This window comes from Haliotis cracherodii, unplaced genomic scaffold (assembly GCF_022045235.1).
Source record: "Haliotis cracherodii isolate W230 unplaced genomic scaffold, xgHalCrac1.p SCAF_11, whole genome shotgun sequence".
In the NCBI taxonomy this organism is placed as follows: Eukaryota; Metazoa; Mollusca; class Gastropoda; order Lepetellida; family Haliotidae; genus Haliotis; species Haliotis cracherodii.
In genome coordinates this window covers 7034828-7058758 of record NW_027266266.1, presented here as the reverse complement: position 1 = coordinate 7058758, position 23931 = coordinate 7034828, and the positions used below count along the sequence as shown (strand labels likewise).

The following is a 23931-nucleotide window of genomic DNA, read 5'->3' as shown; positions in this document are numbered from 1 at the left end:
ATTGTTGGTTCGAATCCCGGTTCGCCCCGATTATGTTTCTAGGGTTGTCAGTACCATACCCGTGCTCGTGGGTTTCACCGAAGTAGTAAACGTCTAAGACCTGCATCACTTCGGGCTTTCCTCCCACATTAAGCTAACACGCCGTGATATAACTGTAATACTGTTAAAAGCGGCGTTAAACCCAACTCACTCACTCACTCACTATACGTGTATACGGGCCTGGCACGTGTTATTCGTTTCCATGGCTAAATGGTGTACTTATTATCAACATAATTTCTAGGACTTCCCCGTCTGTATTTCTGTTTAACATAATTGATGGTTAAATGTTTGAACCTATCTCATTACACCTTTCTGATATCATATATGACTGTCAGTCTTTAGTTTATTTTCACCCATGCAAAGCAAAGAGCAGCAATTGAGCGCCGAGATTTTCAGTGACCCATTAATATAATTTTTAACTCTAATTTGCTCTATTATTTGGATTTGACGTTTTGACGAAACTCTGAAGGTCTAATTGGGACATTTTAGACCACAGTCATCCGTCCACCCCTTCCTTATTGCGAACACCTGGTGTCATCACCATTGGATAGTGATTCATAAACGTGTGTTTCTGAAAAAGACGAATCGTACATCGGACTTTCATATGTTTATTGAAACACTTTTGTGTTTTAATTTTTTTTTTTTAAAATGAACTCAGGACCGCCTCCGTGGTCTAATGGTAGAGCGTCCACCCGGATAGTGGAAGGTCCGGGGTTCGATCTCCAGCCGCGTCATACCAAAAGACGTTAAAAGATGGTACTTGTTGTTACCCTGTCTGGCGTTCGGCATTAAGGGGCTAAAACAAGGACTGTTCTGCTCGGAGTCAGTATACTGTGTCTGAGTGGGGTATTCATGTTAAACTGCGGCATGGTATCTCTGTGTGCTAGCACTATAAATCGGCAGCAGCCACACACACACACATACACGTCGCTATATAAGTGCAATAATCTTGGACGCGACGTTAAACCCCATTTCACCTCACCTTAAATGAACCCAGTTCAAAACAGGTTGAAATAAAGTATTTCTATGTGTAATGTTAGGATGTTTGAGTGTCAAAACACACTCAATCGAGACTGGAATATCAGAAATACCTGTATCACCTAGATACAACAATGAACCCTGTCTCTACAGGCCTGTCCCCGGTACTGACCGCACACAATCCAACACTTCCACTTCCAGCTTATGCTAAAAGCAGGACTTGGATCTCTGATAAAGGTTAATTAATTCACATTTCACGATAGCCTCTCTGACAGGTACGTTTAGACTGGACGCTGGTGACACAGGTGCAAATCCAGGTAAATTATACAACTTAAACTAAAACGATGTTGGGTTATATTAAAAATATCTTTAATGAGTATATTAAGTGTGGACATTTCAGTCTTCGCAACATTTCTTAGCCAGTGATTACCTTAAAACAGTTCTTAGCCGAGACATTAAAACCGCCCCGTACTGTGTCGCAAAACGAACATATTTTTTAACGTTTTTCTTTACTCTGCACTTGTAGACAGCAGACGTAATTAAAAAATAACATATCGTTTTTATTTGTTTCAACAAAATCAGTAAATGCATTATCGTGTCACTAGATTTTCTGGTTCGTCAAAGGGGGGGGGGGGGGGGGGGGGGGGGGGGGGATGTAGCCTTGTGGTTAAAGCGTTAGCTCGTCACGCCGAAGACCTGGGTTCGATTCCCGACATGGGTATAATGTGTGAAGCCCATTTCTGGTGTCCCCCGCCGTGACATTGCTGGAATATTGCTAAAAGCGGCGTAAAACCATACTCACTCACTCTGGTTCGTCGATCACTTGATTGTCTGGTTTGTTTACAGGCCTCTGATGTCCGGCGTCAGGCAATAAAAACTTACTTTTTTGTGCAAATTGTATGAATGGTGCTACCGGAAGGGCAGGGCATGATGACCTTTTGGTGTCATCACTGATTTTCAGTGGTCCATTCATATAAGGTTCACAGCTACAGTAAACTACGGTTATAACGAACTCAAAGGGACCACTAATTTTAGTTCGTTATAACCGTAGTCCGTTATAAGCATATATACAGCATAACTACAGCAAATAGTCGGGACAAAAAAAGTAAGTTCGTTATATCCGTCAGTTCGTTATAAGCGTGTTCGTTATAAACGTAGTTTACGGTATTTTGCCCTTACGCCAAATGGAATCTGTTTCAGCGGATAATCAAAACTGGTTAATCTTTTGTTTTCACATTTTGTTTTTTGTATACATACTTAATGCTGTACATATATACATAGTACATATAGTTTGTGGATCAGGCAACTCTCGCGGTGTTGGATGATTCTGATGTATTTTTTTTCAACATGCCAGTAACGCTGGCAAAATAATGTCATTTGGCAACACGGTGAAAGTAATGTTCTTTTTGTGTTTGAGGAAGACATACTGCCTTATACAGAATGCCATCGTATCCCAATTGAGTAGATCGATGCTTATGATGTCAGTCATGGGATTATAGGCTCCAAACTCGCTTATTTACAGACTGACGTCATATAACAGGAATAAGACTGAGCGTGGCGTTAAACAAATAATAGACAATGAACGTGTCATGTACTCGGGGATTTCATTGCCGAATAAACACACATACGTACCTGTGCAAATACGGCACCATGTAAGAGGATAGACAAACGATGGACGTTCAAAAAATTCCGTCATAGATCTAGAAGACATATTACGTTGCTCTTGCTTGTAAAATGCGGTATTTCGCTTTTGCATTTCAGTGATAAGAATGCGAAGATACTTGAAGACAATCTTAGAGATATGTGGCAGTATTTTGTGTAGGGCCTTCGTGTTTGACAGGATATATGTCGGTAATTCAAACTAAGAATTGTTTTTTCTCTGAATGGGGAGCCGAACAATTTCATATTTATTCATATTTCATTTTCACCGACATCCAACATGTCCAATGAACGATTTTATTAAGAATAACATGAATGGGACCATGTCTGACCCCGATTCCCCACGAAGACCGTAAAGTGAAGTTTACGGCAATGATGGCTAAATCATGAAGCTCAACAGGAAATTATCAAATTGATTATATTTGTGTTATTTATACTAAAATAGGGGGTGTCATTTGCAGCTCACTGATTTTCAGTGATCCATTTATAAATTTTTCACCGCTATTTTGCCTTTAGCGTCTAAGGAATAATGGCGGATAATCGAGACTGGTTCTTCTATGGCATTGAAATTGTATATTTAAGGGCATACATATATTTTTAGGACTTTAAATGATTGATCATGTTCCTGAACAAATCGTTTTGGGTACTCCCGCAGAGAATGTCTTTACGGCACAATTCCCCGCATCAGTTGCCATAGTTACAAAGTTAAATACCCTCCCGGAACTCAGTGACCTAAATAAATGGTCTTTTCAGCACATTGTACTTTGATAAGAGACTTCAGCTTGGTGGTTTCTATAACACAACCCTAGGCTACCAAATCATGGCGAGACGGTCAGTGTACACAATACACGCTTCGTGTTATAGTTGGTCAAGTGTTGATGTCAGCCGATTATTTGGCCTAATGACCACCATCGAGATGACCAACATTCTCTGTCCCAGTCGGAGTGACCGTTATGGAGCTGTCACGCTCGGACATCAATAGGCCTGCATAACAATAGTGGAGGTCATTGTAACATTGCCGCATCAGCCTTCGTGGCTGCGACTCAGCACGGCACGATAAGAAAGGTAACGCGATTGTCCCTTGTGTTGTAAGAGGAATCGATTTAACGTGTGATAGTTGGACGTGTGCGGACAAAACTGGTTCCTGAAGCGGATCGATCATTCATGAGGGTATCTTTATATTTATATCATTGTTAGAGGTCAAATTATGATATTACCGTGAGGTGTTCATGATGTCAAGAATGTTTTCTCTGAAATCAAATCCGAGTAGGGAATAGAATACGTTCCTAGCACTCTTTTGCTGATCGTGAGGTGACTTAAATGGATCGGGTGGTCAGGCTCGGTGACTTGGTTTATTGTGTGTCATCGTACCCCGACGGCGTGGGTCGTTGCTCATGATGTCATCCACTGGTTTATCTGGTCCAGTTACATTGGCCGGCATTATGAAGCTGGACTGCTGACTGCGGCGTAAAACAACACTACAACGTTGTACGAAAACATCCAGCGTCCAAGATGTGCTGACACTAAGTGTTCTCTGATAACTCCGAATGTTTGCAGATGTATGACACCTCTGTACTGACTATAATATGTGTCAGACAATTTTGACTGACATACATATTAAGTATATGATAAATAAATAATAAATATATATTATTTTGACTGTCATAATAAATAAATAAATGAATAAATAAATAAATAAATAAATATCCATGATTGACTTGTTATCAAAGATTGTAGAACTTATTTGCAAAAAAAATAGCACGGAGGACAAAAAAGTAAAAGAAATCACTATGGTGAAATAGAATATTGTCTAATAACTTATTTTCTTTATCCATCCGTAGAGTCTGCATCAATATTAAAAAACACATTTTGCAATACTAGATCACCAAAAATATGGAATTGAAAAGATACTCTATTTGTTATTTTGTTTGTTGGTTGCCTAAGGTTATTTGTTTGTGTTTACATGTTGCACTTACAAATTCCAAAACCACATCACAGAGCTGAATCCATTCGTGCGCTTCAGTTAACAGGTATTTATCAGTAAGCAAGGAATGTTTGCTAGGTGCTTCCAATAATCGTTTAATGTTCACTGAATACGAAAACATAGACTATACCAATCATTCCACGTGAATGGGCCCTGTAAAGATTAAAATATGTCCTCAGATGAACACAACCTAAGACGGTTAACGACGGAGTTTAAATGGTTGTTATTCCGATTTGATTGTTCGTGCAAAACGCGAAAGCCTTTTCTGTTTGAGATGATCGGTAATTAAAGGTTTCTGTGCCTTCATTCCTGTAGGAGATCACTGAGAAACTGTACAGCAGGTTTAATCAGCCGTTGGCGATAGATCAGTCCGTATTGTTGGAGGATTGCTAACCACAGCGACACTCACAGTAGGGGAGGTTGTCATTGTTGCTACTTCTATAATCCAACAGATACAAGCCTTTGACACGAGACCCGTGAAGATCCGGATAGAATAGGTCTTCAGGAACCCATGCTTGCCGTAAAAGGCGACTATGCTTGTCGTAAGAGGCGACTAACGAGATCGCGTGGTCATGCCCGCTGACTTGGTTGAAGCATGTCATTGATCCCAATTGCATAGATCGATGTTCATGATGTCAATCACTGGATTGTTTAGTACAGAATCGATTATTTACAGACCGCCGTCATATAGCTGGAATATTGGTGAGTGCGGCGTTGAACAACAAACAAACAAGCAAACAAACTTTGACACGAAGTAGGACGATACAGCCTTCATGAACCCTATGTCAAAGCCAGGAACACAAAGCGATCTTAGTGTTAAGTTGGTCGTAACTCCCATTCTTTGTCATAGGCCTATGATCAACCTAGCACTAAGATCGCTTTATGGAACGGGGCCCTGGTCTAGTTGGGGAATATATGATAGGCGCTTGTTGATATTAAAATGAAACCTTTAGTATGATTTCTACGTGGAAACAACCAGCATGTTGTTTATGTATGTTTATCACGAAGTCTCATATTGCGAAATGTCGGTCTTTAAGTGATCAATTCCTAATAATAATGTGATAATAAATGAATTCATTTGCCAGTTTCTTTGGGTGATGCCTTGAACAGTATTTCAGAAAAATCCCTGTCTGTCAACATGATGTTAAGTGAAAGTCACATTTATTATTTTGGTAAATATCACGAGTGTGGGTCGGACCATTTCAAAATATAATCAGTGCGAATATGGGATTCGAACCAACGAGTATGGGTATCTAGCTTGAGTAAGGGACGCAACTCTGCACAGCTAATTGTGGCGCCCTAGTTGAATACATGGATTTTATGAGACAATAGGTTGAATTCTGGTAAATTTCGTCAGGAGGTCATGTAATCGGTTTATCGAAATATTTCTGGTGCTTATCGTTAGAGTCATTATTTGTACCAGGTGACTCTCTTTCCAGTGTGTTTACATGTACAGTTCATCTAAACAAACAAACACTTATCAAATCATAAAGTGTTTATGTCCCTATAAGCCCACGAACAATGCCTTTTATGTTCCAAGCGGTTAATGGATCATAAAGAATCATAAAACTCATGTTGGATATTTTGAAGCTGACCAACGGTTCGTAAGCATCGCTGAACCCCGTATTGTCACCCTGTTTGTAGAACCGTGTGATGTTCCTATCAGACCAGACTGAAATCCACACCAACACACAGACCCCGACACGTTTGAAGTCGGTGTCAGGGGCGGCCTGTCGGACGTCGTGTGTACAATAGCGACAGTGATTGAGCGATGTTAGATGTGTGGTCTGTGCCAAGGCGAAGGTTTTAAACCGGAGTTATTGCATCGAGTGAATAGAAGCGACGATATGGTGTTCGTGGCACGCCAACAGGGTCCAAGATTATTCTTCTAATGCCTTGGAAAACGCATCTCTGTGATTTTAACTGTATTATGTTTGTATTGTCGCGTTCATTTAATTAATTAACTTGTTTGCTTCGCAATGTTGGGATACACCAAGCCACACGTCCAATCTTTATCTAGTGTGAAAGCTATTTAAAACTTGAATTTGTCTGTCTTTGTCTAGGAAGGATGGGCAGAGGTGGTTGATTATACAGGACAAATCTCGACACGCTGACAACGTGTGTTTTGGGGGGCAGGTTCTGTATTCCGGTTTGTTATTTTTCATCGACTTTTGAGGAAAGTTTCATAAATGATCGTCATTAAATCTGTCCTCTGGTCGATTACTCTCCATATGTAATCAAATGATATTACTTGGCACTTAATATTTGTTAATCAGGGTTTGGAAATTATGGTGACATAAACCATTTCCACAATCATATGAAATCTCAAGCATTGAACATAGAATGTTTATTTTGGCCTGTTTTGAACGGGTATCATTTCAAAATGAATATAAAAACAAAAACATGTCATATTCGATAATCATACGAGTATATTGTACGATTCCGACTATATCATAAGCATGTGTTTATGAATCACCTTTCAAATAGTGATGACACCGCATGTCCGAGGAAAGGTGAGCGTGTCCCGCACCATTAGTGGCACCCGTCACAAACACATGCAAAGGCAACTCAATTGTTCACCTGAAAGAAAAGCCCGATGATTTCATTTGGATTACCAGAGTTTCACTGTAGTCAAAGTTAGTAGACAGTGTTGATGTGCACAAGAAGGTGAATCCTTTCACCAAAACCTGAAAAAGAACCATTGTTACATTGTATCCTGTCTGTGACATCTTCGTGAATACATGTACATCATCACTGTTGTCGCTACAGTATGCTATTTATGTTGGAGAATTCAGGCTTGAATACCTTTACGCTTTATTTCAAAACAGGACACAGTAAATGTCATGCGTTACCTCAGTGTAGATGTGGACACGTAGGCGTGAAGTAGACAAACAGGAATATGATAAGCAAGTCTCGAGGTTTGGTGACACTCTGCTCTTCTTCATAAGTAAAACGTCCTTGACGTTCATATGTCGACCTCGGTCATGGCCATGTTATAATATTTTTATGAGAAAATAATTGCAAATCAATATCTGTCAATCTTCAATTATCGCTTATTGCCTCTGTCTCGACCTTATCACACAGCCATCTGACAATATCAATACTGCACTGACTGAAACAGTTCATCAGAAACATCTATCAATAGATTTCATATCTGATTATTTGCAGCTGCCACTGCCTGTCTTCGATCGTTAATTTGTTCATTCATTATTTTTGTTCAAATACAATCGATTTGATTGATTGCGTGGTTGAGTGGTTGAGTGAGTGATTGGTTGAGAGAGTGAGAGGGTGGGTGATTGAGTGAGTGGGTTGGTGGGTGGTTGAGTGAATGGCTGAGTGGGTGGGTGGGTGGGTGGTTGAGTGAGTGGGTGGGTAAGTGGTTGAGTGGCTGAGTAAGTGTTTGAGTGGTTGAGGGAGTGAGAGGGTGGGTGATTGAGTGAGTGGGTTGGTGGGTGGTTGAGTAAATGGTTGAGTGAGTGGGTGGGTAGGTGGGTGAGTGAGTGAGTGAGTGAGTGGGTGGGTAGGTAGGTGGGTGAGTGGTTGAGTGGATGAGTAAGTGGTTGAGTGGTTGAGTGAGTGAGTGATTGAGGGAGTGAAAGGATGGGTGATTGAGTGAGTGGGGAAGTGGTTGAGTGGTTGAGTGGGTGAGTAAGTGGTTGAATGGTTGAGGGAGTGAGAGGGTGGGTGGTTGAGTGAGTGGGTGGGTAGGTAGGTGAGTGGTTGAGTGGTTGAGTGGGTGGGTGGGTAGGTGGTTGAGTGGTTGAGTGGGTGGGTGGGTAGGTGGTTGAGAAAGTGGGTGGGTAGGTGGATGAGTGAGTGAGTGAGTGAGTGGGTGAGTAGGTGAGTGAGTGAGTGAGTATTCCAGCTGGACAAAGAATGATCTTCACACATTGTGCCCACATAGGAAATATAACTTTTGATGTGACAAGGAAACACTTTAATGAAACGGCGTGGATCGTTGCAATCACTGGATTATCTAGTCCAGACTCGATTATTAACAGACCGCCGTCATACACCTGGAATACTGCTGGTCGCGGCTTTAAACAAACAAACAAACTGATGTGTCGTGACCATGACGTTGTGAACATCTACAGCCCCAGTCTACTGAAATACAAGACAACATTGTCAATTAGGATGCATTCATAGAGCACCTCACACAAATTATATCTAGTTAAACCACACAATGTCCAACATTCCTGTCTTCGGTAGAACGACCTGATAGTATGGTTACTCATGCCATAATGTGTTGTTAAAGAATTTGAGCCAGCAATTTGACCAGCAACGTGGAATTTGATGACTCACGCTTTCAAAGTTCCTCGCTACAATGGTTCTCTTCTGTTGACAGATCCAGCCGTCATGCATTCGTGTCGTCACTGCCAGCGCTGATTGCAACATCGTCGACACCCAGGTAAAATACTTATACTAATAGAAATGTACTCAGTCTGTCATATTAGATATATCGATAGTCGGATGATACATACAGTAAACTACGTTTATAACCAACACGCTTATAACGAACTTGTGGATATAACGAACTGTTTTTCTGTCCTGGGCATTTGCTGTGTATATGTTGCATATATGCTTATAACGAACAACGGTTATAACGAACTAAATTTAGTGGTCCCTTTGAGTTCGTTATAGCCGTAGTTTACTGTATATCGTTAACATTCCAAACTTCGAGGTAGGATGTTTTGAGATGGGTAGCTACAGTGACGCGGAACTGTAGCAGGACTGTAGCAATCGTACACTACGTAAGTGTTGCGTACAATGCATGTAGGATATTGAGACGGGAAGAACGTCCATATATCAACAGGGTGTGTCCGACGTCTGTGGTCATGTTTCAAATGTTCTGCAGGTTTTACAGTCTACATTGTATGTCGTTTGAAGTTCGGAAACTTTAGCGCAATAACGCTTGTATTGATTCCGAATGGAAGTTACCCCGGCGGTTCGCGTTACTCAGTTACAGTGATAAAACTTACTTAATACATGCATTGTTACCGTCGATTATGGGATAAAACAAGGACTAAGCGGCGTGGAGTATTAATGTGAAACTGAGGCATGATATGTTAGTGGACTGGCGCTGTAATGCACACACACACGCACGCATCCACGCACACACACACGCACACGCACAATACAAGTGCAATTATCTTGAACGCGACCTTAAACCCCATTTCACCTCACCTAACATACCATGTAAGCACAATCCTCGGACCAAACAGTCGGATTTCTTAAATACCGATTAATAATAAACATTTAAGACATGCCCTCAATATGAGGAGTTCCAAATATCAATAACAAGACTGACATTTGAAGGGACATTTTCGTAATAAACAAGAGCGGACCACACAAACCAGTGGCCGATATTGTGAGCACAGATCGGAAGTGATGCCACACTTGCAGATTACAGTTGCAACCTCGCGTTCATGTACCGTTCCCAATTAGCAGGGGGCACGGGTGGCCCAGTCGTCTAAGGCGCCGCGATTCGCTGTGCAGAGTTGCGTTCCTTAGGCACGCCAGAAACCTATGATTGTGGGTTCGAATCCCGGTTCACCCCGATTATGGTTCTAGGTTTGCCAGCACCATACCCGTGCTCGTTGGTTTCACCGAAGTGGTAAATGTCTGAGACCTACATCACTTCGGGCTTTCCTCCACATTAAGATGACACGCCGTGATATAACTGTAATACTGTTAAAAGCGGCGTTAAATCCAACTCACTCACTCACTCCTAATTAGCAGCCATTGTGACCAGCTGATCCCCATTATAATCTCCCCTTGCACGCGTTACGTACTAAGGGGTTACTCCGATCCTGGACCTCGCGGGGTTCTTCCTTCAAACCTTACCATGACCTTCAAGTTAATCGTTCACCCTCATTATTATTGGACGAGGCGTTCGACGTGAGTGTGATGTAATGCGGCTACCAACTCTGAGTCGGCTACTTATTTACAGTGCCAAGTAAATCAGTCCCGACCCCAATACCTGTGACAAGTGTCAGGAAACAGTGGGAAAACTCAACCAGGCGGAAAATACTCTGATAGTCGTGCCATTGTGAGCGTTAGATGTATGTAGACAGGACAAACCACGTCAATTAAGCCCACCCTCTGTCCTGAGGCGTGCGAATCCACCCACAGCACGAATTATGGTTGACACGACAAAAACTAAACGCGTTGTCATCCAGAGTTCGTGAATCGACCTTGTTGCTCCAATTTTCACACTAAGAAAACTGACAATGGCGGATATTTAGCATGATCTGTACAGAAATAGTCCATGAAAGCTTAGAAAAATCTCAGTGACTGTGTATACATTTGTCAACCAGTCATTACAATTATTATTATTATTATTATTATTATTATTATTATTATTATTGACCCGTGAAGACCCGGGGTAGAATAGGTCTTCATCAACCCATGCTTATCGTAAGAGGCGACTAACAGGATCGGGTGGTCAGACTCGCTGACTTGTTTTGATGCATGTCATCGTATCCCAATTGGGTGGATCGATGCTCATGATGTCAATCACCGGATTGTCTGGTCCAGACTCGATTATTTACAGACTGCTGTCATATTAGCTGGAATATTGCTGAGTGCGTCGTTAAACAACAAACAAACAAATAATATTATTATTATTTCGCAACACACACGCACCTGAAATAGCTCCGCACAGGTCGCTAGGTAGTGTTCCATGTTCATATTGAGAAAACAATATTAATAATTGGCTAAGGTATGAACATTCAATATTTCATAATTGAATTCCTCGCCGAACTACCCGGTTGTGTTCGATGGCTGTCATTGATCTGATAAACAGGTCAGCGCATGGCAAATACGCTGCACCTCTCAGTGTCATAGCGTCGTTCATTTGATGTGACCATATGAACATGATTATATAACTGTGTATCTATGTACAGAGTTAACACTATCTTCTAAGGGATTCTGGGAGGGGAGTATGATACCATTTATATTGCGCCATTAGGTGCCCATGTTTGCACACAGAAAGACTACATGGCGTTAATCTGACAGTGTGGGAGTGCGGGAGGTGGGATTAGGTGAAATAGGGTTCAATCTCGCGTTCAGGAGGGCTGCACCTGCACAGCGACGTACATGCACGTGTGTATGGCTGATTGTACTAGTCCGGACTTGCTAGTCCGAGCCCAAGAGACACCGTGCCGAGTAGTCTCCCCTTAATGCCAAGCGCCAGGTAGGGTACCAAGTTCCATCTTTTAACGTATTTTGGTATGACGCGGCCGGGTTTAACGTCGCTCTTAACAGTATTACAGTTATATCACGGCGTGTCAGCTTAATGTGGGAGGAAAGCCCCAAGTGATGCAGGTTTCAGACGTTTACCACTTCGGTGAAACCTAAGAGCACAGGTATAGTGCTGACAAACCTAGAAACCTAATCGGGGCGAACCGGGATTCGAACCCACAATCATAGGTTTCTGTGGTGCCCAAATTACGCAACTCTGCACAGCGAATCGCGGCGCCTTAGACGACTGGGCCACCCGTGCCCCCCCTTCCGCTCTCGAAACAGACGCTCTATCCACGAGACCACAGAGGTGTTCTCGAAGTGTGAGAGGGCGAATGGTACAAAGAAACGCTCGTAGGTGACTACATTTGTAATTTCGACCTGATTTGTAAAGTGACCTTGACCTGACCTGACCTTGTAATTACGAAATTGTAAAGTGACCTTGACCTTCACCCAGGATCATGCAAACTTCCTTGCGGTACCTTGTGATGAAAATCTGTTTGAGTGAAAGTTTTGTCTTGGTGTGCTCCGTGATTGCCTAGCTCTGTGTCTGATGCTGAAGCAGATGATGCAGATACGACTGTGAATACAGATGGTTAGACAATACAGGGGAAAATACACTCACGGACAAAATCAGCTGTACCCTACTTGACATTAACAGTGGTGTTTGTTTTACTACTCCTATCAACTATAGTCATGTGAATATATCGGGTGTTCCTTAACTTCTTTTGAGTAGTATATGTTGACTATATGGTTTAAAGGATGGATACTTGCGACTAAACGTGTTTCTCTCTCAGACTGCTGGAGTGAGTGAGTTAATGAGTTTGGTTGTACGCCGCTTTCAGCAATATTCCAGCAATATCACGATGGGGGACACCAGAAATGGGCTTCACACATTGTACCCATGTCGGGAATCGAAACCGGGTCTTCGGCTTGACCAGAGAACGCTTTAACCACTAGGCTACCCGACCGACCCTCAAACTGCTTGAAGTAGGAACAATCAGAAATTGAATCAGACACACCAACATTGTTACGCGGCATGTAAAGTTAAAACTTGAAATTTAATTAAATTCAAATTAAATTTCTAAATATGTATGAGGTAAATTTCCAGCCCGCCTTGACACCATAACAGTTGAAATCTTTAATAGAAATTACACAATTTGATGTTTTTTTTATCATTTAATAAACATAATTTATTATGATGACTAAGCACATATGTCAGATACTCTTTTGCTCAAGTTACTGTTCTAAGTCTCTGATCCATTCACAAGTATATAAGGCAAAGAAAAGCCTATTTCACAATGTTTGTGTTTATGGAAGAGGACGCTCCATTATGGGTGAATAGCGTCATTATTTATAGATGCGAGATTCCACGAGACTATACAGAAAACTCCTTGACCCAAGAGAGATAACCGAGTACGCCTTAACAATATCATCTCCTTTTGAAGCTACGCACTGGTAAACACATCTCCTTTAGATCCATACTTTATGATAAATGAGATATTTGTCTATATTGTCCTCCCTTTAAGATTCTTTCACTCAGGCGTGGTGAAAGCGCACTGGACTGTCACATCCAGTCAGAGAGGCCTGTTTGCGTTGAGGTCACACTGATAAGAGTTCACACCCAAAGACTTTCGATTTACTAAAAAAACATGATGGTCATAGGTAGATAAGTGCAGTATGTTATGAGGTCATTTTTCTCTGGAACAAAAGAAGGGGAATGGGTTTTTTGGGAGGTCATGTCATATTGTGATCTTATTGTACAAACGTGATTGGGTTTTTGATGAAGGTTTTTTGTAAGCCAGACTTGGTGTCTCGAAAAAAATATGTTTTCTATTCGTGATTCAAATGTATTGAACCGAAAAAAGCCAAGTAAAGTACATTCAATATCCTCAGGCAATTTAAGCAACATCTAACCTGTCAGTGTGGTAAAATGTTATCATATAATAGGTGAGGTGAGGTGAAATGGTGTTTAACGCCGCGTCTAAAATTATTGCACTTATATAGCGACGTACATGCACTTATGTCTGTGTGTGTGTGTGTGTGTGGCTGCTTGTACTAGACCGGACTGATGCCGATTTATAGTGCTAGCTCACTGAGATACCATGCCGCAGTTTAACATGAATACCCCACTAAGACACAGTATACTGACCCCGAGCCGACCAATCCTTGTTTTAGCCCTTAATGCCGAGCGCCAGACAGGGTAACAACAAGTACCATCTTTTAACGTCTTTTGGTATGACGGGAATCGAACCCCGGACCTTCCGCTCTACCACAAGACCACGGACACGGTAATAATATATGATATACAGTAATATATATATGAATCTCACATGTAGGTTATTAAGAAGGTTATAAATGTTTCCTGGTCTAGATCAAGACCGCCAGGTGGTTGAATAGCCTAGTGGTTAAAGCGTTCGCTTGTTACTCAAAGCCCGAGTTCGATTCCCCTTTACAACATTTGAAGCCAGTTCTTGATGATAAGAGGAATGAAATCAAACTACTCACGCATCAGACCGTAAAATGGACAAGTTGTATAAGCCTAATTGATGCAAAATTTCTTGTCCTGGCTCGATTCCCTTACATGTGTGAAGATAAATAATTATGTCTACCAGCATGGCACATCTTCCCGAAGCAAGGGACTTAAAAGTGAGTGAAATGGATTAAACGCCGCTTTTAACAGTATTCCAGTTATATCGCGGCGTGTCAGCTTAATGTGGGAGGAAAGCCCGAAGTGATGCAGGTCTCAGACATTTACCACTTCGGTGAAACCCACGAGCACGGGTATGGTGCTGACAAACCTAGAAACATAATCGGGGCCACCCTGGATTCGAAACAACACTCATAGGTTTCTGGCGTGCCCAAGGGACAGAACTCTGCACAGCGAATCGCGGCGCCTTAGACGACTGGCTCCAAGTGGTGCTAAGTGGCGAAAGCTCCACACGACTAACTATTGTTTCCCTTCTGTGTGTCGCTCATGCCCTCTGTACATGTCTCGTGCCAAAGCGACCTTGACCTTGACCTTACAAAGGACGCGAGAAAATGGGAAGCATTAAGGGGACATTAGCAAGGGTTTTCAAATTAAAGGATTAAATCAAAGTTTATCTCTCCTTTCCAAATCAAAGTGCTTTAGTACAGAGATGTTATCGACAGCGCAGGGGTGAACCTGACAAGGTATGCTAGCCCGGGGGTGCAGGGCCAGGGTCGGTCTACCTGTGTGACATGTGTCAGCGCTCAGTGCTACCAATGTCATGACCTGTCCCTTTTGTGTGTGATTAACCCGACCAATGTTATACAAAGGCTTTTGTGGGCAGTATTTCAACTTCCGCAGAAATTCTGTAAACTGTTACAATCACGAAAATAGTGTTATGTTTTATGAAACGAAATGCCGAATCAGCGACCTGTTAAAGATTCCTATGATAACATAAAACGTCTCCGATAGCTTAATGATAGAATTACACGTGGAGATATACTTATAAGTGTTTTCGTTTGCAAATTTTGCCTAAATTTATATTTGAAATAACCCGTTGACAATAACGCTGATATATATTCAACTTAAATTCCACTTTCAGTGTGTGTGTTAGTTGAGGTCATCGCCATATGAGGTGTGGTGAGGTGAAATTGGGTTGAACGTCGCGTCCAAGATTATTGCACTTATATAGCGACGTGCATGCATGTGTGTGCGTAGCTACTTGAACTAGTCCGGACTGATGCCGATTTAAAGTGCTAGCCCACTGAGATGCAATGCCGCAGTTTAACATTAATACACGTTTTCGACAAAAAAAGGTTCATCATCGTCTGGAGCGTTACATTCATCTTTATTCTGAACAAAGTTATGTTTTAAATGATTTATCGATACGATTATGACACTACAATCACTCTTGTATATTGAGATCATTACCTTGGTGTGTTTTCATATCGTAAATATCAGTTTAAGAGTGAGTGAGTGAGTTGTGGTTAATGCCGCTTTGAACGGTATTTTCAGTTTAATAATGCAGGAAACTCCGAAGTAATGCAGGTCTTAGACGTTTACGACTTTTGTGAAACCCACGAGCACAGGTATGGTGCTGACACAGATAGAAACGATTATAAGTTTCTGGCGTGCCAAAGGGACACAACTCTTCACAGCGAATTGCAGCGCCTCAGACGACAGGGCCACCCGTGCCTCTATCATGTCAGGAATATATATTTAAATAATTGTATAATGCGAGCCTTTGAAACAAGCACTCCACGATGTCATCGGCTTCATCGAGACTACAAGGGGGAAAAGAGTGCGGCTTCAAAAAGTCATGTTTACTCAAGATATTCCTCTGAAACGTTATACTTAGATAACAAATTACACATACGTTCTATGGAGAGTGATATACTGTATACGCATTTACTGGCCATCTTGGCACTGTGGTACAAAACGCTTGCCACAGATTTCTATCTGGGTCTAATAGATGGCCCGTTGTTCTCGATTGAAATCTCATCTCTCACACGAACGATAGTTTCCGGCGGACAGAGTTGTTACGGTGGAATGACGCGTTCTGATTGGTTGAATCTCTGTACTCTATCGTCCATACCATGGTTGATTGTTGTACATGAGTGTAAGTCTGTAAAACGACCACTACGTTGATCATCTACTGATTGTCCAGGCGACAGACCAACACGCACTTCAATATGCCAGTTAGTGTCTCTTTAAAATTGTTTACAAATAAACCGCATAAAAAGTGAGAGAGTTGGTTAGGTGAAGTGAAATTAAGTTTAACGCCGCGTCCAAGATTATTGCACATATATAGAGACGTGAGTGTGTGTGTGTGTGTGTGTGTGTGTGTGTGTGTGTGTGTGTGTGTGTGTGTGTGAGCTTGTACTAGTCCTCCGGACCGATGCCGAATTATAGTGCTAGCCCACTGAGATACCACATGAATACTCCACTCAGACACAGTATACTGACTCCAAGCCGACCAGTCCGTGTTTTAGCCGCTTTATGCCGAGCGCCAGAGAGGGTAACAACAAGTACCACCTTTGGTATGACGCGGCCGGGGATCGAACGCCGGACTTTCCACTCTCCGGGCGGACGCTCTAACTGGCGTCCTTGATTTAGCCCCTTTAAGCCGAACGCCAGACAGGGTAACAAGTGCCATCTTTAAACGTCTTTTGGTATGACGCGGCCCGGGAGAGAACCACCGACCCTCCGCTCTCCGGGCGGACGTTCTACCACTAGACCACGGAGGCGGTCAGTGAGTGAATGAGTGAGGCTAAGCACAACATTTTGACCAGTATTCCAGTTGTATCACGGCGTGTCAGCTTGATGTAGGAGGAAGCTAAATGCAGGGCGTTAGACTTTGTTGAGACCCGCAAGCACGTCTGAGACCTGCATCACTTCGGGCTTTCTTCCCACATTAAGCTGACACGCCGTGATATGACTGGAATGCTGTTAAAAGCGGCGTTAAAACACAACTCACTCACTCACATCCTGGGAAGGTGGGTACCGTAAGGGGGCGTGGTCAGCATTCATTCAGACTACGATAACAGTACATTTACCGCTATTGTAGCATTGTCGGGCGGTGCATCCTGCTTGTTTGTAAAACGAAACATGAATAAACAGATACACTATTTGTTACTTTATGAAGGCAAAAACGGTCTATTTCATCTAGTCGCGTTCATTCACGCTTGATGTCAAAGCTCGCTCTCTCCCTGCTTTACCTACTAGAATGCTTTCCTTATATATGTCAAGTATGACGGGAAATTTTTACAGGGGTGTATTTATCTTATTTACGTCTAGCTACCTTCTCAACTCAGAGGTTGCATTAGTCCATGAGCCAGACCAGATATTGGTACCACCTGGGGTGGCGAAATCTCAGTATGATTTTTTGAAAGTCATATATCCATAGATGAAAAAAACTTTGAAAGCAATCCGGGAATCACAGCTTAGTGGTAGTAATCACCACATAAAGGGGGACCCCTCAGTCGAATCCACGGTACTAGATTTCGGGGTAGGGGTAACCAGAAAGTGGAATAACTTTACAAGCAATAGTACAAGGTACCTCGCTCTGGCAACAGGTCAGTTATCAGTGAAAACCAATCGGGTGGAAAACACGGTCACGAAGTTGCGTGTCCTACAGGTAGACCGCATCGGCTATGTCCGGTGTATTATTGCCAATGATCAGATTCGTAATTCCGAATGTATAAGGTTGCGTTGAGCCCAGATGACAGGGGCCAATGGATTTATAAAGAGGACGACTGAGGGTGTCTGTCAGTGAAGAGATTAGGGGTCGGAGGTCAGATTAACGAGGAGAGATACCTCTTAATGTAGTGACAGTTAGGTGGAATTTAGCTTATGAGCTTAACCAGGCATTACTGGGTCTTTCCGGCGTAATCCGGTTCGAATTTCCATGGAAATGGAAACATATAGGGTATTTGAATGGAACACCAAGGGGTTGATGTTGTTCAGTGAAACCCCGTTTTCGAGGCAATTAATGGGGTTTAACGTCCCGTTCAAGATTATTGCACTTACAAGCACGTGTGTGTATGGCTGCTTGTACTAGTGCTGACTGATGCTGGTTTTATAGTGCTAGCCCATGAAGATACCATACCGCAGTGTAACATGAATATTATACCCCACACTGACACAGTATACTGACTCCGAGCCGACCAGTCCTTATTGTTTCCCCTTAATGCCGAGCGACAGCACTGTAACAACAAGTACCATCTTTAAACGTCTTTTGGTATGATGCGGTCGGGGATCGAACCCCGGACCTTCCGATCTCCGGGCAGACGCTCTATCCACTAGACCATAGAGGCAGTAATTTCGTTTAGGAGTATCTATACGTATGACAAATACATTCATAAATACATGATTCGTTTTATCCCGATATGTGTTTGCCGTGACGTCACTGACAAGCCCTGTTTTGCGGGGTTCAACTGTATGTTTATTTCAAAACGTTCACTTCAATTATATGGGAATGCAGTTTGTCCCGTTTGTCTAAATCCCATAAGATTAGATCCCGTTTGTCTAAATCCCCATAAGATTAGATCCTGTTAGCCTATATCCCATAAGATTAGATCCCGTTTGTCTAAATCCCCATAAGATTAGATCCCGTTAGCCTATATCCCATAAGATTAGATCCCGTTAGCCTATATCCCATAAGATTAGATCCCGTTTGTCTAAATCCCATAAGATTAGATCCCGTTTGTCTAAATCTCGTAAGGTTAGATCCCGTTAGCCTATATCCCGTTTGTCTAGATTCCGTTCGATGGCCAAATATGTTTGATAAATTGGTTTTTAAATATAACGTTATATTCATGACTAAATTGTGTATTTATCAACTAGTTCTCGTAGCTATATGGCTGAAATATGCCGATGCGACGTTAAATTCTAACTCGATCACTCACTAGATTCCGTTTGCCTAAATCCCGTTAGTCAAGATCCCGTTAGTTTTACTGTTACATTCGATTACTGTTATGTTAAAATAGTTCAGGGCATGGTTAGCAACTGTAAACTACGACTTTCGTCGGCTTGGACCTCTGTCCAAATTCACGCAGACACGTCGTGATCTACCTGAAATACTGTTCAAAGCGGCGTTAAGCCAAACTCACTCACTTACTGAAAAGATCATCACAGTGTGACATTGTTTCGTTTACCCGTGCATCCCCTTAAAGTGCAAGGAATGCGACGTACGTTATAGTGTCTCATCATCAGTTTTGAAAAAAGCGTTCGCTCGTCCCGCCGAAGACCCGGGTTCGATTCCCGACATGGGTACAATGTGTGAAGCCCATTTCTGGTGTACCCCGCCGTGATATTGCTGGAATATTGCTAAATGTGGCGAAAAACCATACTCACTCACTCACTCAGTAAAAAACCCGTTCGCGGGCAGGACTATGACCAACAACCATGACCAGATCAGCTGTCTGACGCTACTCTGCACAACAGCTTTTTTAAATCTATGAATTTAAATTACGCAGTTAAAAAAATACGTATAAAATGTTCCAGCTTTTTAAAGTGAGCTTTACAATTTGAAAAGACTGCTTTGAAAGCATTCAGATTCACTGACTTGATGTAATGACATGAGACAGTTACACTGTTGTGCGTGCATACCTGTCTAGTGAATGCATATATTATTACATGTGAAATAGATGCGAGGGCAATATTCAGTGCGTTACATATGAAGTTTTATGTTAATGCAACTCTTTGTTGGTGCGATGCGTTTGTCTTTTCGATGATCACGCCTTCGATTTTCATGTAAATAGTCTATTTGAACGTGTTGGCAAGTAGACGATTCAGGTCAAAGATGAAGAAGACATTTCGTCTTGTGATGTTCCTATACGATACTGCTTGATGTAGAATGCCAGGTGTGTTTTGACCTAGATCGTTGTTTATTTACAGAAATTCAGTTCCAATGAAAAAACGAATGAGATCAAGTTAAAAAGAGACCATCGTACGATCCCGACTATGTTAGAGCGTCCGCCCGGAGAGCGGAAGGTCCGGGGTTCGATCCCCGGCCGCGTCATACCAAAGGTGGTACTTGTTGTTACCCTGTCTGGCGCTCGGCATTAAGGGGCTAAAACATGGACTGGTCGGCTCGGAGTCAATATACTGTGTCCGAGTGGGGTATACATGTTAAACTGTATCTCAGTGAGTTAGCACTATAAATCGGCATCAGTCCGAACTAGTATAAGCAGCCACACAAACACACACACACGCATGCACGTCGCTATATAAGTGCAATAATCTTGGGCGCGACGTTAAACACCATTTCACCTCACCTCACCTCACCTCACCTCACCTCACCTCACCTATTATATGATAACATTTTACCACACTGACAGGTTAGCTGTTGCTTAAATTGCCTGAGGATATTGTACTTTACTTGGCTTTTTTGGTTCAATACAATTGAATCACGAATAGAAAACATATTTATTTCGAGACACCATGCCTGGCTTACACATACGCACGCACGCACGCACGCACGCACGCAAGCACGCACGCACGCACGCACGCACGCACGCACACAAACAAATCAACAAACAAACAAACGCACACACACACACATACACACGTGCGTGCACGTGTATCTTGGACGCGACGTTAAATCCAATTTCACCTCACCTCACCTCACCATCTCACGATTCCGACAGTATCATAAGCGTGTGTTTATGAATCACTATCAAATAGTCATGATACCAGGTGGCACCCGTCACAAACAAAGTCATAAAAAACATGTTAAGTTATAATCAAAATATAATATTCAAACAAATAAGGTTTCTTAACTGAAATGTATCCACATAGCGACTCACACACACACGCCGTGACAGCTCTTTGGGCTGTTTAGTTTAACTAGAGTTACTTCCCTTACACTGATCCCCCACATTCGGCCACACAGCCAACAGCAAGTCACCGTGATTTGATATGAGCTGTCTCAAACCAGTCTGATTTCCAGACCTCAGAGAATATATTAAAAATAAAATTCCAGCTCAAGTCTAGAATGATTTGGCAAGTCTAGATCTATATATATATATATATATAACATTTATATAAATAGATATACATAAATAAATAAATAAATGAATAAATAAATAAATAAATAAATTTCCGGGACTAACCGTTAGCCTACCTTAAGACATGCTAAGGGCCGGGCCGTATCGTGGGATGGGTATTAGGTCGGGGTGGGATGATTTGTGAATTCGTTCGGAGTTTGGGTGAGGTGTTAGGTTTTGGGAGTTAGATCGGGGGCGGGGTTGGGGGTGGGCGTGGGCAACTTTAAGTCCATCCCATTTGTTAATCAGCAATACAGCCACAGGTACATGTTCCACTCCAAATAATATACACAATTGCAATTATAATGGACAACCTTTACATGGCGGTCGGGGAGTATCTCAAACCTCCCGTCATAATGTCAGGAGTTGTCAAGGCTAGTTGTATTCATGTCTGTGCACTTTCTTTTTCAAGCGTCAGTGTTTATTCTCCCTCCGCCCCTTCACGGACCACGTTTTATCATATTTCGTTAAACCAAAGGCATTAATTAAAACTTCCTGTGCAGGGGTCCGTTCCACAAAGTGATCTTAGCGCATCGGGAATCGCAACTCAACGTTAACATTGGCTTTCGATCGTTGTAGCTCTAAGATCACTTTGTGGAACGGGCCGCAGGTGGTACGTGGCATGATTTGGACGTCATAGCACTTCTACAGTGTCGTAAGAACATGCTTTAAAGGGAAAAGATTCAATGGTTAACACCGCTGATCGCATTCCTACAACGTTAGCCTTGTTTATAGGCTATAAACCATTGGTTTGCTTGTCACAGCTTGCCACAATGCTGACAGTCGTAAAACAACATTTCAGGGCCCCGTTCCACAAAGCGATCTTAGCGCTAAGATGATCGTAACTCCCATACTTTAAAATAGGCTTACGACAATCATAGTACTAAGATCGCTTTGTGGAACGGGCCCCTGTTTCCATGATCGGACATAATCCACAACCATTAGCACACAACGACGAACGCTTGCATCACAATTCAATTCCTGAACAATGGATTTGGAAACGATCGTGAAAGGTCACTACTGCATCAAAGCTCCTCCCATCAGAGGAACCTTTAGATCGCGATGCAGCCACACAACACGGGCGTAACTACGTCTTTCGACAAAGAATTGCATCGTAATAGTTTTCCACATGGCATCAACCATCAGAGGCAAACTCATTACTCTCGCGTCATACATGTGAGGTCACACAATCAGCTGTGATTGGACACGCATCTCTGACTCAACAGGCCGTTAAACGAACTGTTATATAACATCTGCAATCGGTTCACGTGCCCGAGGCAGGTGATAAAAGACTTGGTGTGATGGGAAACCACACTTTAGAGGTCACAAGGTCACGTCACAAGGTCACGTCACAAGGAAAGGGCAATGACCGAAGTATAATCTGACAAAGCCAACAATTTCTTTATGTCAATATATGCTTATGATTAACAGTTTTAATGATATAGAACTCCCTGTGCATTAACAAGGGCATTTGGTGCCCATCTCCTATATGTAAACTCTATGTAATAATATATTAGTAATTAAAAAAAATGTTTTTGTTATTCAAGAGATTGAATTGTATTAATAAGGAATTCTGATAAAAACACTATGCATGTGTGATAATCACCAGTGCATAAACTAGTGTCACATTTGGGATACAAAGCAAAGCAGAACATATCGTCGCATCTCTTACCACCATGACACGCTATATTTCAAGGTGTGTTGACATCTGATGTACCCACTGTGTGACGTACATGCACCTGACGTGACATCACTGTCACACGATCCCCCGGGGAAGTTGTGTCATGTCTCTAGTCGTAGACGCCGTGCCGTAACTGGAATACTGTTAAAAGCGGCGTGAAACCCAACTCACTCACTCACTCACTCACTCACTCACTCACTCACTCACTCACTCACTCACTCACTCACCCACCAACCCAAATCTCCAACTCACTCACCCACCCACTCACTCACTAACTCACGTAGCCATCTCCAGAAGAAACGCCTCACATTATTTACTTTTCACAACTACAGTAAACTACGTTTATAACGAACACGCTTAAAAAGAACTGACGGATATAACGAACATATTTTTGGTCCCGGCCATGTGCTGTATATATGCTGTATATATGCCTATAACGAACTACCGTTATATCGAACTAAAATCAGTGGTCGCTTTCACTTCGTTATAACCGTAGTTTACTGTATTTACTGTTACGTGTCGATTTACACGTAGGACACAATTAACTAGGTTTACAATTCAATACAAATTACTGCATAGCAATTACAATGGCATTTCACAATAGAGTCGTGAAATATTCAATGGCTGTATCAAATACAAATTATGATGGCACTGGTGATATAAATAAATAGTGATATTCACCTATCCGTAACAGTGGTCATGCTTCCTAGATAGACCAAGGCCAGGCATCCGGGATGATAAGTGATCATCACGCAAGAGCTGGTCTTGATGTAATGTGAGATGAAATGTGAGATGAAACAGGCACTCGCCCGCCCCCCTTATATAATCT

At 42.2% G+C, this 23931-nt stretch overlaps 2 protein-coding genes across 5 annotated transcripts in view; one reads left to right on the top strand and one right to left on the bottom strand.

Moving 5' to 3' along the window:
- Positions 1-9055, bottom strand: part of LOC139456060 (uncharacterized) — a 56062-nt gene extending 47007 nt beyond the window's left edge. The window contains exons 1-2 of the mRNA XM_071237567.1: positions 8963-9055; positions 7276-7347 (exon numbers count right to left, since the gene is read on the bottom strand). Coding sequence (XP_071093668.1) covers positions 7276-7347; positions 8963-9055 — 165 coding nt within the window. The remainder of the gene's footprint in view (positions 1-7275; positions 7348-8962) is intronic.
- The window catches only part of LOC139455331 (uncharacterized), a 52808-nt gene that overhangs the window by 25079 nt on the left and 3798 nt on the right, over positions 1-23931 (top strand). For all 4 annotated transcript variants that reach the window (XM_071236884.1, XM_071236881.1, XM_071236883.1 and 1 more), the window contains exon 2: positions 9006-9068. The gene's annotated coding sequence lies outside the window, so the exon portion shown is untranslated. The remainder of the gene's footprint in view (positions 1-9005; positions 9069-23931) is intronic.